The sequence below is a fragment of the Narcine bancroftii genome, chromosome 4 (genome assembly GCF_036971445.1).
Source record: "Narcine bancroftii isolate sNarBan1 chromosome 4, sNarBan1.hap1, whole genome shotgun sequence".
Taxonomy (NCBI): Eukaryota; Metazoa; Chordata; class Chondrichthyes; order Torpediniformes; family Narcinidae; genus Narcine; species Narcine bancroftii.
In genome coordinates this window covers 89,501,812-89,519,580 of record NC_091472.1, presented here as the reverse complement: position 1 = coordinate 89,519,580, position 17,769 = coordinate 89,501,812, and the positions used below count along the sequence as shown (strand labels likewise).

The window sequence follows — 17,769 nt, the reverse complement described above, 5'->3', positions numbered from 1 at the left end:
ACCAGTGATTGGGTTGAAGTTCTTAAAGCAGATTTTGGAGGTGAGAAAATGCGACGAATGTTGTCAAACATCCATACAGGTTGTGGAGTAGATGAAAATAAAATTAAGTGTTCTCGTGCTTTTGCATTTTATTTAATGCTTGGAATGGAGACTGGGAGGCTTTGTGGATTAATTTTGTTGTGTACCATGTGTTTTGCCCTTCCACCTGAGCAGGTATATTTGTAAGCTCCTAATTGTCCTCTTGCAGTTAAGCTCTCTTTTGATTAACCATCACTAGTTTAAAATGATAGTCATGAATTGGGGAAAAAAAGTGTAAGCTAAATATAAAGCTAAGAAAAGTGACCAGATCTGTTGGCTTCCCTACTATGATCTCCATTACCACAGACCACATTACCAATGTCCTGAGGATCCATTGACCATGCTAAAACTGGAACTACAACTTTTCACATAAACCTGGGTAGCTGCCATAGATGTGCAGAATAACTGTTCCTTGGGGCTTCCTTGTTTGTCTGAAAGCTTGGACACATTACACCAATCTTGACATGATTCAACTGGGACTAATTTGTCATGCTTCCACATCAATCTAACAGAGTAGTACAACTTGTTCGCTTCATTTCTTTTCACAGTTTATTATTAGTGTAACTGCCAGTAAAATGTAATGGGGTGACAAGTTCAACTAATTTGTATTTGGGAGAAATAATTGCCACCTATTCAATCGGAAAGGCAGGATATTTTGGGTCTTAAAAGTATTAGAAACATCACAAGTGATTTGGGCACTGATTTCACTCCCTTTCTGGATTTGAGACAAAAAGTTCAGTATTGGTTGACCAAATCCATGTCCTTTACTTTTCCATAAATATAGCTTTAGTGTCAAAACATAGATTGGATAGAAACTTGTTAATCAATTCTGATACAACTTAATGTTGCTGATTTCTAGTTAAAATTAATATTAATGCTAATGGATTTGGACATCTGATAGTGTTCTCCTGATTTGATCCATATGAGATTTTTAATAACATGTATATTCATCTTTTTAAACCTTGTATTCACTGATTGTAAAACTGTAATGCAGGGGCGAAGTATCTCGCTTTTGCTGAATCCTCCTGCAAGTTATTAAGAAGGCCTCTTTGAAACTGCTCTATCTTGCTGTTTGAAGCTTATGGTACAAAAAGCAGGTACTGTTTTTAAAATTGTATTTTATCACTTGTAAACTTGACATTGTACAAATGTGCTTTGACTTGCAGTACAATGTGATGCAAAAATGCATTTATTCTTGTGGGTTTTAAGCTCTTGCATAACTGAAGAAAGATTTACAGTGCATTTAACTTCTTTTTTGCTTCCAGATGAACGAAAGCGACAAGGACAACCAGCCCTTCTGGGAGATCATCCCTCAACATATGGGGGTAATCAGTGATAGGTTTTTTATGATCATTGTTTCTCTGCTCTTGTCATCTTTGACTTATTTATCCATATTGAAATGAAAATTCCCAACCAGCAGACACCATATTGCTGGCATGTGGAAATATTTTTTTGAGAAGCCTGAATTTGAATTTGCATTTGCAGTTTGAAGGGTGTTTTTTCTCGCCCCCCCCCCCCCCCAAGTTGCAAAATAGGGCTAAATGATTATACAGAAGGGGAATGGAATTTAAATTGCAGAACTTGTGATTCACATTGAGCTCATTAGGTTGATTGTGTCAAGGACTGCATGAGTAATTACATGCTTTCTCCTTGGTGGTTATCCAGTTTTGAAGTTCACTTTTCTCCTTGACAAACTGAATTTCAGATTGCTGCGTAAAACAATTATTATCTCTATTTTTCAGTTATGTTTGTCTTTTTGGTTATTGACAATACTAAAAATAATTTCTTAACCTCTAGGACTTAGAGGTTCCTCACTGTTAAACTGTCCCATTGTCTCTGCTCTATGATGACAATTCCTGGCTACTCTTTTTGTCTTGACATATCCAAAACTCTTCAACCCTTGTGACATACAAGTGAATTCCCTTTGCACCTTGATGCTAGAACACAATATTGCTTTACCTGGGGCTTAATTAGTAATTTTGGATTAGCATGAGTTTTGTATTGTCTCCCTTGCTAAAGAATCTTTAGGCCTTTTAATATTCTTCATAACTTGTTCCAATTTCTTTACCTTGCCCATACACCAAATCAGAGTCGTATCTTAGAAGCATTCAGTAGGTCAGCTAGCATCTTTGGAGAGGTGATCCTTACTTGGTTTTAAATATGCTGATGAAAACAATGATTCATATTATTTCAGGAATTTATTCTGCTTTGATCCTTAAACATATCCAAAAATAGGTTAGGAAAATAACTAGCCTAATTTTTACTCATCTTGGCTTCCCACATCTTTATCAAAATGTTTGTTTCTTCACACTAGGCCTGTGATCAACAGCATAGCAGTGTTCTTTTTACAAAAATAAAATACTGCAGATGCTGGAAATGGCAATGCTTGAGTCATTGGCCTGAAGTATTAACTAATTTTTGCTTACAAACAAATGATGCTCCCTGAGTTGATTCTGAAATACAATCCTTTATCCAGATATCTAAAATCCAGAAAGCTCCAAAATCCAGCAACTGGGGAGAGAGAGATGGCAGTGTGAGTTGGGCGGGTGAGAGACTGGCAGCGCAAGTTGGGTGATTTGTGGGGGGGGGGGAGGAGAAGAAGACCAGCAGCACGAGTCGGGCGATTGGTGGGGAAGACTAGCAGCACAATTCAGGTGGGCTTAAATCTTGCTATCTGAAATTTGGAACACACTGTCCCCCAAGGGTTCAAGATAAAGCATTGTTTACCTGTATTGAACCTTTTTAGGTGCATCAAAAATACTGATCCTTTGGATACATCATGGCGGTAGCTAATGCTGTTAAGATTAACTTTCTCTTTGGTTTCATGAATACATATTAACTAGATATATAGTTTATACCTTTTGAGGTTGTTCATTATTGTCATTGATTCAGTATGGCTGTTGTACTTACTTGCTATGCAAGAACACTCCAATCTTATCAAGTCTTCCTTTTTTTGAACTTTTATTCAAAGTACCTGTAGCTAGTAGAACAATTTTCCATCCATCTCAATTCCCCTTAAATGATGCAACCAACATTTGTACTATTTTAATCATGATTCTATAGTATAAATGGTCTTTTGTCAAAAATGCATAAGTAACATAGTCCATGCTGCAACATATAGCAGATAATCCCTCAGTTCAGCCCAAAAAAAACTTGAAAAATCTATCCACAATATTCCACTCCAGTCACTAAGCAATTTACCCAGTGCTGTATTCTTGTCAAGATTTAGATTTGATCAATAAATTTAAGTTGTGTGCATGAACAAACGTGATAACCAAATTATTGAAGTTGGGGCTTTCTTTCCATCAACTAGCTTTGTAACTTGTCTCATTACCCACTTGCTGTGAACTCTGGTTGCACTTTAATGCTCTTTGTGATTTATTATGTTGAAGCTACCATGTTTTTAAAAACTTTCATTTTTGTGCATAGATTTTTCTACAAACATGTTTTATCTTTGGTCATAAAGTGCCATGATGATCTTTACACAGGTTTTCAAGCAAATCCTTTGGCATTGGGCCACAGAGTAGATTCGCGTGCTTCCAACAGCAGACCTATGCATCTCTACTCTTCTCACGACTATGAGTTTGCTCCCCAAGGGAAGGTTATAATGATATATGGACTTAATCCACTCAAAATGAATTGTGAAAAAGTCTTCAACCTTCTCTGTCTTTATGGCAATATTGAAAAGGTAAACTTCTGCTTTCGTTCAGTGTTATTACCAGCCTCTGCCACTTGTCCAAGTTGAATCCTATTTGCACACTTTATTGTAGAATGTGAAAACAATAATTAAAATTTTGAAGTAATTTTATTTGAGATAAATTGATCTTTCTTACACATGAGCCTGAGTGAGCAACAATCTGGTGCATGTAAACTATACTGCACTTTCCAATAGCTGAAGTAAATTGTACTTTTTCTTGTGTTAAATGAGCAAGTCATTTTTTAAAAACTTGATGTTTTGGTCTTTTTTGTGGAGAAAGTCTTTTCCAATGTGCTCATCTGTAAATGACATGTATTCTCAGGTTAAGTTTATGAAAAGCATGCCAGATGCTGCCATGGTTGAAATGGGGGATGAGTTTTCTGTGGATCGAGCTATTACTCATTTAAATGGCGTAGAGATGTTTGGAAGGAGAATTAATTTGTGGTAGGAATTTCTAAAGATCTTTGTGTAATCATGAAGTGATATTTCAGTCCCCCCCCTTAAACCAGAGAGTTACAATAAAGTGTACTTCTACTTCAGTGTCTCCAAACAGGCATCAATTGTTCCAAGTCAATCCTATGAGTTGATAGATGGTACTGATAGCTATCATGATTTCACCTGTTCGAGGAATAATCGCTTCACCAATCCAGGACAAGCAGCTAAAAACAGGATCCAACCCCCTTCCAATGTACTTCATTTCTTCAATGCTCCTCCATGTGTAACAGAAGAATACTTCCAAGAGGTAAAGTATCGGATAATGGAATAGTTGGAATTTTGCTATTTCAAACTTTTTGAACAATTGCTTTGTTACCATATAGCTTCTAGACTGCTTCCTGTGTGTAGGAGTGGATATCCAATTAGGGAGCACCAGACAAACCAGTTGATTTCTTCTGCATGAGTGATTTTAGATATGTTGATAGGACTGGTCTGGTTTCTAGTCAGAGATAACACACACATTCCGTTCTACTCAACATTGATGGGAGAACTGGGATAAGCAAGAGGGATGGATGCATTTGAAGTTTATTTTATTCTCTATGGGTGATTTGTTCAGTTCTGAGCTTGATCTTTGTATGTTTTAGAATTGGGATTGATTTCATAGCTTATGGTAACAGGTGAGTAACATGCATTGCAATAGTATGGACATCTCTTGCTGATATAGGGGTATTGTAATGGAGAGAATGTGGCCGCCACATGGTGGCACTGCTGGGTTCCTATTCGGAGGACATATTGCATGCCAATCAAGACTGGGTTTGCCCCAAGCCTTCAAGGTGACCCTTGTGATTAGCTCCTTCAAATGACCAGGTACTGGATTCCAGACAACCTGCCTGGACTTGGCCCTGACCTTCACCTAATTGGCCCAGGTGAAGCACCTGGCTGACCCCTGCACTTGGCTTTGAGCTATTAGTCACAGCAGCCAACAGCACCCAGCCTGCCCCTGAGTGATTGGCTTCCCAATACCTGCTGCAGGACCATGCTTTCCTTTGCCCTCTCTTTTTTGACTCCTTGTGAGTATCATCTTTTGTATTGTGTTGGGATGAGTTCCGAGGTCACTCAGTTAGAACAGTGTCTACAGGTCAAGGGATGGGGGCATGTAGTGTTATGTTGACCTGATTGTTTGTGTTTTTGTGACATTTCCTAAGTTCTGTTGGTTTTCCCTCATTACCCAAAGTGCTTATCCATCCCCTTGTGAACCATGTGTTTAAGTTAATTTAGCGTTTAGATCCCGTTGTTCCATCTGCATCTCTTGAGAATAAGCTTGTGCTTTGTACCTAAATCTCGGTTTGGTTCTTAACCTGTGGGACCCACACGAACCTCCACTTATATAACAGGTATTAAAATAATCAGTTTTAGCTGCTAAATTTGTCATTGGTCTATGGCACTTCATGATCAATGCTGTAATGAGTGGAGTGAATGTTCATTTTGTTTTCATAATTGTCAGCTTAGTGGTGGATCATCCATGCTATTATGAACTTGATATTTTGGAAGACCAGTTTGTTATGCGGGTCGAAAGAACCAAAGGCTTGTTGATCCAAACCAAGGCTTTTATTAACTAAAAGACTGGAGCATATCACAAGTAGGTTGACCAGTCCAGACTACACTCTCAACCAATCACAGTCATCCTACACTACCATCTGTACATATGTACATATACACATTGGTGATAGAATATGTACTATCACACAGTTCAATTACATTTCATGAAGTGAAACACAAAAGTCTGCAGATGCTATGATTGTAGTAAAAACACAAATGCTGGAGGAACTCAACAGGTTTCACAGCTAACCAATGTTTCAGGCCTGAGCCATTCAAGGTCTGACTAAAAAGCAGGCAGGTGTCTAGGCTGGGGAGAAGTAATGAATGGGCATTGGGAGGAGTACAGACCAACAGACAAAAGGTTTAATTGGATATAGAGAGTAAGATTAGAGTGAGGAAAAATGAGAATTTAATTGAGGGAGAAGGGTGTCTGAAAACATCTGGGGGAAAATGGAAACCGGGACAAACGGAGCTTAGACATGGGGAAAGACGGTAGTGGTGGGGGAGTGAATGGAGAGATTGACTAATGAAAAGTGGAGGTCGATGTTAATGCCATCCCGTTGGAAGGTGCCCAGATAGAATACAAGGTGTTCTCCAATTTGTGGGTGGTTTCAGTCTGGCAGTGCATGATGCCATAGACAGATGTCCACAAGGGTATGGAGTGGGGAATTGAAATGGGTGGCCACTGGGAGATCCACGATATTGCAGTAGACGGAGCTGAAATGCTCAATAAAGTGATCTCCCAGTCTCCGATGTAGAGGAGACCACAATGGGACCACCAGTTGCAGTAGATGAAGATTCACAAGTGAAGTGTTGCCTCACTTGAATGGACTGGAGCCCTGAATAGTGGTGAGAGAGGAGATGTGGGCACAAGTGCAACACCTCCTGTGGTCATGGGTAGGTGCTAAGGGTCTGATTGGTGGGAAAGAAGGAATCCGGAGGGAGCAGTCCCTGCGGAAGGTGGAGAGGGGAGGAGAAAGGAAGATGTTTGGTGGTAGGAAATATTGACATGTATTTTAAAAAAAAAGAAAGATGTAACTTTTTAAATAAGAGACTCATTTAATTGATTCAGAACATGAGAAATTAAAAAGAGACTGGGTGGGATGTGTCACAGCTTCATTTAATTCAAAAGCAAAGGGAGTGGCAATCCTGAAAAGGAAGACTCTTCCAGTTATGATACAAATTGTAGTGATTGACCCTGTAGGAAGATGTGTGTACACTGAGTACACTGTCAAATCTTTTCAGAATTCTGAACTCTTTTGAATATATATGTGCTGAATGTGAATGATTAAAAATTAATACAAAATTCATTTCTAAATTTGTCTGGGGCACTTCAGAATAATTTAATAGGTGGGGATTTCAATTTTTGTCTTGATCCAGTTTTAGATCATCAAGATCTAAGAGTAAAGGGAGTGAAAGCCACTTTGACATTAATGAATGACTTGAATTTAATAGACATATGGAGAAGAATTCACCCAAGAGAGAGATTATTCTTTTTATTCAAATACACAATTCTTATTCAAGAATAGATTTATTTCTAATATTGGCACATCTCCAAGGTAGAATTAATCAAATTGACTAGAAAGCAAGAATTTTATCTGATAACTCGCCTTTATTAATGACACAAATGTTAGATAAAGATGAATCAATTTACACATGGAGATTTAACTGAATATTATTGAAAAGACCAAATTTTTGTGATTTTTTTCATTAAAAAACATTCAATATTTTTTAGACTAATTCTAATTTGGTTAATGATAATTCATTTTATGGGACACGATGAAAGCGTATTTAAGAGGACAATTATAGGTTATACTTCTAAAATTAAGAAGGACGATATGAAAGATTGGATCAATTGGAAAAAAGATAACTGTTTAGAAAAAGATCTGCAAAGTCAGGCCCCCAAGGAAAAAACATAAAAGACATAAATAAGAACCTCCAGTATAATATATTACAAATGTATAGAACAGAGAAAGCAATAATGAGAACTAAGCAGAAATATTGAGTTGGATGAAAGGACTCATATGGTCCTTGGCAGTTGAAAACAGGTTTCAAGTATAATTAATGCAATTAAATTAGTCAAATGGAACCTGCAAACATCAAGCAATTAATGAAGATTTTAAACAATTCTCAGTTATATAAATCATAGTCGTAGAGAGATAAAATAGAAGATTTCTTGTCACAATAAGGTTGCTGACATTATCTTTACAAGAGCAAGTGGAGTTGGATGTCCCTTTCACCCCATTTGAGGTGGGGGGAGCATTAAGATCATAAAGTAATAAATCTCCAGGAGAGAATTAAAAAATTTTTTAAATTACTTACTGATTCCTCTTTTTATGGAAGTATTAGATCAGATGGCGGTAATTCGTATGCTCTTGGAATATTTTTCTACTGCGATAATAGCGGTAATACCAAAAAAAGACAATCTAAAGTCATCATTGTATAGACCTATTGTGAAGTGCGATTACAAGATAATTGCAAATATTTTACCTAATAGATTGACAAAACTTTCACTAAAGTTGATAAATGTGGATCAGATAGGGTCTGTGGAAAAGAGAAAATCTGCAGATAATATAACTAGATTACTTAGTAAAATACATCTAGCACAAAGGAGGGGAGACCTAAGTGTGGCAGTGGCTTTAGATGCAGAAAAGCATTTGATAGATTAGAATGGGATTTTTTGCTTAAGGTGTGTGAAAGATTCAGGATAGAACCAGTATTTGTAAACTGGGTTAAAGCTTTGTATAGTAATCCTAAGGCTAAAGAAGTTACAAATGGGCAGACTTTAACACCATTTCCATTAACCAGATCTGAAAGGCAAGGATGTCCATTATCACCTGTTTTATTTATGTTAGCTATTGAACCCCTTGCAGAATTGATTTGGTCTGATTCTGATATTAAAGGATTTAAAGTTAATCAAGTAGAATATAAAATTAATTTATTTTCTGATGACATTTTGATATACTTGACAGAACCAGTGTTTGCTACATATATTTAAGATTGGAGGAATATGGGAAAGTATCGGGTTTTAGGTAAATTGGGATAAAAGTGAAATTATGCCCCTTACTATAGGGGATTATACTCCGTCAACAGGATACCCAATTTAAATGGCAGACAAACGAAATAAAATATTTAGGGATATGGGTAGATAATATATATATAAATTGAATTATTGGAGAAATTTGAATAAGTGGAAGATACTGCCAATAACATTGTTGAGTAGGGTTAATTTTGTTTAAATGAATACATTTCCTAGAGTACAATATCTATTTCAAACACTACCAATAATACCACTAGCTTTTTCAAGAATAAATATATAATAAATTTTCTCGTGAAGAGTAAGATGTCAAGAGTTTCATTGGACAAGTTGACATGGAAGTTTGAGTTGGGAGGTTTATAATTACCAAATTTAAAAAAATTACTAAGGAAGCTCTATTGAGATTTTTGGCCTTTTTTTTGAAGAGGGAGAAAAGCCAGCATGGATTAAAATAGAAATTGATAAAATAGGAAAGAGGATATCGGAAGATTTTGTATATAAATGTGAATCAAAATTAATATCTGATGTGAGGACAACACCATCGTTGAAATATTTGATTAATATTCAGAATAAGGTAAATGACATAATCGGAATGAGGAGCGCTGTCCTGCATAAAATGCCTTTTGACTACACAGCTTTGATCATGGCCCAAGAATGTGTCCATGAGACGAATGCTTATGGACTGCAATCACGCACCTGTAATTGAAAGGTGTCTACTTTAGAGTTGATGACAAAATACTCCTCTGTGATGTATCAATGGGACACCCACACCCAGTAGTTCGAGCATCGTGGAAATGTCGAGTATTCGACTTTGTGCATGGTCTCTAACGTCCATCGAATAGATCGACTGTTCGTATGGTTTCAGACAGGTTTGTGTGACATGGTCTTAAAAATGATGTTACACAAAGGGCAAGGTCCTGCAATGCCTGCCAAAAAGCAAAAGTTTAGCGGTGTATTACGGCACTATTGCAGTCCTTCCCAGCAGTTACTCGGCGCTTTGCTCATGTCCACATGGACATCGTTGGTCCGCTTCCTGCTTCAAGAGAATAACATTATCTTTTTACAGTAATAAACAGGTTTATGCAGTGGCCCGAGGCTGTGCCTATGATAGATGCTACTACAGACACTTGTACTCAGGTTTTCCTCAGTTCCTGGGTGTCTCGTTTTGGTTTACTGGTCGGTGCATGTTACTTCAGATAGAGGACTGCAATATATTTCCTTGATGTGGATGGCTTTGATCGGCTTAAACCAGCTCATGTGGAAAAGTCTTCCCCCACTACAGCAACCACCAGTTTGTCACAGAGGTCGACCACTTAAAAGACAAATAAACCTTTCTGCCGGTTGGGGGTGGGGGCACTATGTGGTGGGACTGTGACATCACTACAACACCCAGAAGGCATCAAACTGGCTATGTGACGTCAGTGCATAATGACGTCACCGTGTGTCAAGGGCATGATTCTGGCTTTTAAAAGGTTGCGCGGGGTATGAAGAGTTTGATTCATTCTAAAAATGCCTTGTGATTATTTTGTTGTGTCCACTGTGATTCCAGTGGCCACACCATCGTGTGTAATGTATTTGATACTAATATGTCTACTGTATTTTGCATATGGCTACAATTACATGTATGGAAAAAAATGTAAATAAAATTTTCAGAATAAAAGCAGAGGGAGCAGTCCCTGTAAAAGGTGGGTAGGAGAGGGGAATGTGTATCTAGTGGTGGATTATGTAGTAAGTGGCGGAAATGGCAGGGAGAAGATGTGTTGGATGCCGAGGGTGGTGGGTGAGGATAAGAACCCTGTCCTTGTTGCACATGGGGGCTTATGGGGGCCAGGGCAAATGTGCGAGTAATGGAGGATGTGCGGGTGAGCGTCAAGTTGAAGCTGGTAGAAGGAAAGCCACGTTGTTTGAAGGAGGATATTGCTGATAAAGCATGGAAGTCCTCATCCTGGGTGCAGTTGAGATGGTAGAATTGAGAGAATGGAATCCTTATAGGGGACAGGGTGGGAGGAGGTGTAGTCGTGTTTCAGTTGTTGAAAATGTTGCCTAGACTGGAAGGCTTGAGTTGTAAGGAAAGATTAGATAGACTGGAACTGTTTTCCGTGGAGCAAAGGAAGTTGAGGGAGAACCATGGAGCTGTATAAAATTGAGGGGCTTAGATAGGGTAAGTAATTGTGGTCTTTTTGTTGTGTAAGGGAATTTAAAACTATAAGACATGGATTTAAGGTGAGAGGGGGAAAGTTTTAAAGGGGATGAGAGGAGCAAGGTTTTTTTCCTTGCAGTGAGGCAACTATATGGAACAAGGTGCCCTAAGAGATGGTAGATGTAGGTACAATCGCATCTAAAAGGTGTTTGGACAGGTACATGGATATAGGCAAACTGCAGATAAGTGGATTAATGTAGATGGCCATCCTGGTTAGCATGGAAAAGTTAGACCAAAAGAGCACTTTTTTCTGCTGTATAACAAGAGTCTTCAGTGGGGGAGGGGAATCTCAGGAATAGTGATAGATATCCATGGATATGGCAGGCTGTTCCAACGAGTACTAAACTAATCCTGTTGGATTCTGCTAACTCAGCTAGACAGAGATTGCAGCCAATTATTATTTAATATATTATCAGTTTTGTTGAATTCCACAATTTTGCTCATGGTATTTGAACTGTCCAGTGTGAATTGCATCTGAATTTTAAATGTGATGTTGGTAATGTATTCTTGGGTTTGCTGGAATGAAAAATGAAAGGAAAGAAGAGTTGAATTGTAGGCTGGATGTAAGTTGGATCCCAATTTGGGCTCAATCCCAACATTAGTTTTAAGAGCATCAGGGAATGGGGGGCAAGGATTGTAATTTGTTTAAAAGTTCCAACATTAGGAATTGCATTATGGTTTTGGTTTGGCCCCTTTTCCTTGTACAGGATTGTCTTAACAATGTCTGGTGTTTTCCTAGGTTTGTGAAGAGTGTGAACTGAAGCCTTTTAAAACTTTCAAGACTTTTACTGGAAAATGTAAGTAATGAGGACATCCAAGTGGAGATTGAAGCAATCTTCAATTGGAAATTGAGCAATTCCGAATGTTTATTTTGGAATAAAAAGTTTATTGTGCCATAGAACTAATTTTAATTGATATCAACTTTATGCATTGTTATTCTTGTTGCATGTCATTTATGCAGCGACTGTGGGCACATGGACATCACTCTGTGTTTGCATAAAGTGGATTTAGAATAGCAGGTACTTTACAAAGAGATGAAAGTAGTAGTTTAAAATGGAAGAGGGAAGAACTATTGAGAACATGGGGTTGCTTTGGGCAGCCTGGTTAGCATAGTGGTTAGTGCAACGCTATTACAGTCAGTGCCAGCGACCAGAATTCTAACCTGTCTGTAGCCCTTTTTCCACTGGCACCCTGTTCCAGGAATTTACTGGGACAGGGCCAGTGGAAAAGGAACACTCTCCAAATGCCAGTGTCAAATGATGTCATTTCATACCAGAGATTAACCACCTCTATTCCCTACTTGTATCCCTGGGGTTTGCCAGTGGGAAAGGGACAGTAGAAAGTCGCCCATTTCCAGTTGAAGGTAGAACACTCCGATCCCTGGTGATGAGTTATGTTCAGTGGAAAAGCAATTAGTGTTCCAGTTAAGGGTGGCCTAGTGGAAACGCCACAAAGGACTTCCTATCCCAGGACACTGCACAGCCAATTAACTGGGATGCCAATGGAAAAGTGGCTAATAAGGAGTTTGTACATTCTACCCATGTCTTCGGGCACTCAGGTTTCCTCCCATGTTCCAAAGACATAGTAGTAGGTTAATTGATGATATGGGTGTATTTGGATGGCATAGGCCTGTGGGCCGGAAGAGGTCAGATATGGAAGAGCCAAAAGGTACATTATCCGGGGGAGTTTGAGGTAGACGGGCAAAATATTAAAATCAATGTTCATTAAGCTGAGAAACAGAGCGCAGAGTAAGTGAACATTGATGCAAGATTTTCCTGCAGGATTTAAATTTGATTGGTGAGAATTTTGGCTGTGCAATTTTCTAATTGATCATTAGAATCTGGGTTTGAGGAATGCTCTGCTTCCAAACTGGTTGCTACCAGGCATATGGTGTCACCTCATCTGGACTTCCACTCTATATCTGGTGTTTTGTAATGTAAAACCTATGTGCAAGATGTATTTCAATCTATCTAATTCCAGCTGACAGAAGTTTATCTGGCCTGTTGGAGTGGGAGTCAAAAAATGATGCAGTAGAAGCACTGACAGTACTGAATCACTACCAGATGAAAAACACAAGTAAGTTTTTCTGTTTATGCATGGAATGGTTGAAGTTTAAATTAAAAGCAAAAATCGTCATTTCTCTAGTTCATGGGCTTGAAAAGGGAAGTTTAATTCTGGAAAGAATAATATACCAAGAGATGGGGCTATTTATTTGGTTTTGTCAGATATGACGATTAGAAGTTTGGTCTTCCTCCACCTCTGTTTCCTGCGGGGGTGGGGGGTTCACAAAGGGAATAGGGATTATGGGGGGGGGGGGGGAATGGACAGACTGCATCGTGCTGGTCCTTTTAATCAACTCATTTGTTGATTTGTTTATATTAGTATGTTGGAACTAATGCTGCTTTGTAGCCTTCCTATGAAATCTCTGCTTTCATTGAAATGATGGCCATTGAGGATATCTATCCAAGTCTATGCTGTGGAATGTTTCAAGTCCTCTATCCTGAAATTTGTCTTCAGTGTGATGTGTAACTGTGCTTGTACTGTACATGTATCCATACTTGAAAGATTTGGTTAACTCTTGAGACTTTAACGTGGTTCTTGTTCCCCAATAGTTTTTAACCCACAACATCCAGATTTTATTGAGGTCTCCTAGCTAGTTGTTTTGAACAACATCTTTACAATATGGAGTAAATACATGCTCCAAGGTTTCATAAGTGGCCCAGTTTCTGCACAACAAGCTCTTCCAATGTAATCCTGTTCCTCTTGGTCAGGGGTGGCCAACTTTTTAATTTGGACATCCAGCACGGTAACAGGCCATTTCAGCCGATGAGTACATACCTGTGGTGTAGGTTAATTGGATGGCAAGAATACATGGGTGAAATGGCTTGTTACTGCGCTGTATATCGAAAAGGTTAACCACCCCTACTCTAGACAATCTTTAAATACTTGCCATGGTTACTAATTAACCCAACCTCATTGTACAACATCCAATCAAGGATTGCTTGCTCTCAAGTTGGTTCCCTAACCAATTGGTTAATCTCTTAAGCATTCCAGGAAATAATTTTCCACTGTATTGCTACCAGTTTGGTTCTCCCAATTAATTTGCACATTAAAATCGCCCACAACTGCTGCCACACTTTTATTGCATACTTCCCTTGTTTCAATATACTTTTGTCATCTTCACAAAATTTCCATTTATTTGCCTGTAAAGGCATTGAGGTGCCACCTGCCCAGGTCCCCTACTGAAAGAATGAGAAGCAAGAGTCCCTGTAACCTCCAATCCACACAGCCTCTTTTCTGTTCTATCGATGAACCCATTTCAGCCCTTCAAGCCATTCTCCTAAGCCCCTAGTTCTGAACCCTTGTATGATTAGGAAGTTATCAGCGGCTGATAACTTGCCCTTCATGAGCCCTCCTTGCCATTAGCACTCTCTTGAATCCCAGCCATGATACCTGGTTTCTATGAGCAGCATCCTGCAGCCTGGTGAGAGCCCTTTAGCTGCCAAACCCCATTCTAGTCTTCTGCTATGGATTCATACCTGTAGAATCTGCTCCCAAGCTTCTCCTTGGCATGGATTCTCCTGCTCTGGTGTCTGATACTCCCCCAGAGTCTGCAATCTTTTTGGTATAGGCTGCTGAGCGTGGGTGTTGCCATCTTGGGCATGGACCACCATGGATTCTCTGATGTAAAGGTAATCACTACCAACACTTCTACAGGTGCTTTAAACCTGCAAGAGGCTGTCTGACATAATGATCAGACAGTATGACCCCACTGAGGAGCATTGGAAGATGCTTCTTTATTCCTCCTGGGCCCACACTAGTGGCAGTGCTGTCATTGCATCAATGCTGCTATCTTCAGTCTTGTTTCTTGCTTGATGCCATCTCCTATCACTACTACAGTTTGTTCTGTAAAATGGTGCTCCACAACTTTACCCATACAGGTTTCACCTCATCAAAGCTGATTTCCTTCCTTTTAAAGTTGCATTAATTTCCCTCGTTAATGAGCAATGCTACTCCTTTACCTTTCAGTCTATCCTTCCTGAATGTTGAGTATCCTTGAATATAGTTCCCAATCTCGGTCACCCTGGAGCCATTTCTCAGTAATCCCACTTTTGTCATAATTGTAAACTGCTTTCTCTTCTAATACCATTCACCTTATTGGTTTCTCCTTTTGAGACAAAAAACAATCGACCTCATTTTAATATTCATTGCCTTTTTAGAGTTGGCGTGTAAAGTGTCTTTTTTTCCTTTGGATTTTTCAGCATTGTGCCTTTTTTAAACTTTCGATATCTTCTCAACTTCATTTATTGCCCTGTTGCTTTGATTTCCATCTCTGCCACTCTAGTTTAACCTTCCTGAGAAACACTAGCAAGCATCCAGTCCAGGAGCAACCTATCCCTCTTGTATAGGTCCCAACTGCCCTGGAATAATATCTAAATATTTAAGTTCCCCCTCCTACACCTGCTCTTTAGACATGTATTAAACTGCATTATTTCCTGTTTCTTGCCTTAGTATGGGTAGTAATCCTGAACTACAACCCTGAAAGTCCTGCATTTTAATTTGCTACCTAGTTCCCTGAACTCATTCTGCAGGACCACATCTCCCTCCCTTACCCATGTCATTGGTAGCAATATGGACTACATCTTCTGGCTGCTCTCCCTATCAATGACTTATACCTGTTCAGAGACGTCTGAACCTGGGCACCAAGGAGGCCACACGCTATCCTGCAGTCTTGCAGCCACATAAACACCTATCTGTGCCCATGACTATGGAACCTCCTACTACTATTGCTCTTGCTCTATCTAATTTCACCCTACCCTGTTGAACCTCCAAGCCAATAATGGTGCCAACAACTTGGCTGTTGCTGCTACACTCTCGAATAGGTAGTTCTTTCTTGCACCCCCCACCCCCCCAAAGCAATACATTTGTTGCTGAGGGGAATGGCACTGGATACTTTTCCTTTTGTGTTGACTGCCTTCTCCCTTTACTTTCCCTACTGATCACCCACATGGCTGCAGACTGGATGATCTGTGTTCACCCCATTCCAGCTCCAATGCCTTAATGTTTTCAGTTAGGAGCTGCAATCGGTGCACTTCCCACAGATGTAGTCTGCTGGAACACTGGAAGTTTCCCTGACATCCCATGTCCAGTTTGCACCTCAACTGCATTAAGCAAAGTTGCACCAAGTTGAAAAGCTGACTTTTAAAGTAACAAATCACATTTGAAAGTTTTATGCCTTTGGGAAAAAAAAATTTGAAGTTTGATTGAAACCTTATTTTTGTTTTAGATGGTCCATACCCTTACACCTTGAAGCTCTGCTTTTCCACCATGTCACATGCATGAAGACTCAGTTTGAAGACAATTGGAATTGATGCCTGTAGGTCAGCTTGCAAGGATTTACAAATTGCAGGAGAAAAATGTAGATCTTTAGTGTCTGTGTTACAGCTTAAGTGGAAATACTTTTTCTTCACTTTAAATTGTAACTTTCTGAATTGTATCAATGTAAAAGTTAAAACATTTAACTAGGTTGCACATTAGGTTTTTTTTGCAGTCAACGAGTCCTTTTGAGCTTGATGTTTCTGCAAGTGACCTTGTATTTTAGAACTATGCAAGTGAGAAACAACCTCTTGTGGCATATCTATTTCCGACACATGTACATTGAGAAAGGCAGTCATTATTCTTTGAAAATTTGTTTGCAAGATTTGTTTTGCTGTAAACAATGTACATTTGTGGAAAAGGATTCTGTGTTCTGCTAAACTGGTGCCCAAATGATTTTTGAACACTATACCTAAAGTTGGTATATTTACAGCTTGTTGCCATGTGTTTAATCTCTTGCTGTCTCAGATGTATATTAAACAATTATTACGTATCTGTCAATTATCTTTAATAAAGGTATAAAACTCATTTGTGGTTAACTGGTCAGAATTGCTGACCCTAACTGGCCCTCTGCTTTTTCATACTCCAGGCTCTGCCTCTGTATCTGTATGTGGGCTCATTGTTTAGTGCAGGATATGGACTTTGCCTTCCCTTTCTCATAGGGTGAATTTTAATTCACCACAGTCTGATTACTGATATTAACTCGTATTAGAGCACTGCATTCGACTGAAACTGTCAATTTGGTCTCTGTAGAACATTGTTCAATGCCTACTGCTGGGATCATCTGCAGTGGATTGAGCAAGATTAGTATGGCCTTTTTTGCATCTAATTTAATAATCATCCAGAGAAGTTGGAGTTGGTTCTTGATTTCCATTGATGGCTATGTCATAATCTTATAGTTAAGAATACTGTAATTAAAATATTTTTTCCAGGGATAACTATTGGATTATTTGATCCTATTGAACAACTCTTATTGTGACTGCTTTAATTCATGAGAATGTAATTATACAATCGAGCAATCCTCATGACATGGAGGAGAGTGTTTTCTTTTTGAGCTCCACTAGGTCCGCTTTGACAGAAGAAAAGATTTAACTTCCTGATTACCTGTGATATTTTCTGCCATTTTAAAAAGTAATAATATACATGTTCTGTCCTGCATGGGCAATGTTTGTGCAAGAGCTCCAAATGGAAAATTGAACTGAATTTCGTCATCCCAAGTTGTTACATTTAAAAGACTTCATAATTCCAGAGGCAACCAATTTGCACCCTTGATCACATTAGCAGTAGTAAGATGGTGACCAGATAAAATGTTGGTTGTGATGGATATTGAGTTAGATGCCAAGCAAC

General features: G+C 38.9%; 1 protein-coding gene across 2 annotated transcripts in view; it reads left to right on the top strand.

Annotated features, from left to right (window-relative positions):
* Window positions 1-16,950, top strand: part of LOC138760805 (heterogeneous nuclear ribonucleoprotein L-like) — a 60,319-nt gene extending 43,369 nt beyond the window's left edge. For both annotated transcript variants that reach the window (XM_069931926.1, XM_069931925.1), the window contains exons 7-13: window positions 1,344-1,403; window positions 3,567-3,766; window positions 4,098-4,219; window positions 4,316-4,517; window positions 11,786-11,843; window positions 13,027-13,122; window positions 16,334-16,950. In XM_069931926.1, the coding sequence (XP_069788027.1) occupies window positions 1,344-1,403; window positions 3,567-3,766; window positions 4,098-4,219; window positions 4,316-4,517; window positions 11,786-11,843; window positions 13,027-13,122; window positions 16,334-16,389 (794 nt within the window). In that variant the 3' untranslated portion in view covers window positions 16,390-16,950. The remainder of the gene's footprint in view (window positions 1-1,343; window positions 1,404-3,566; window positions 3,767-4,097; window positions 4,220-4,315; window positions 4,518-11,785; window positions 11,844-13,026; window positions 13,123-16,333) is intronic.
* Window positions 16,951-17,769: the final 819 nt, after the last annotated feature.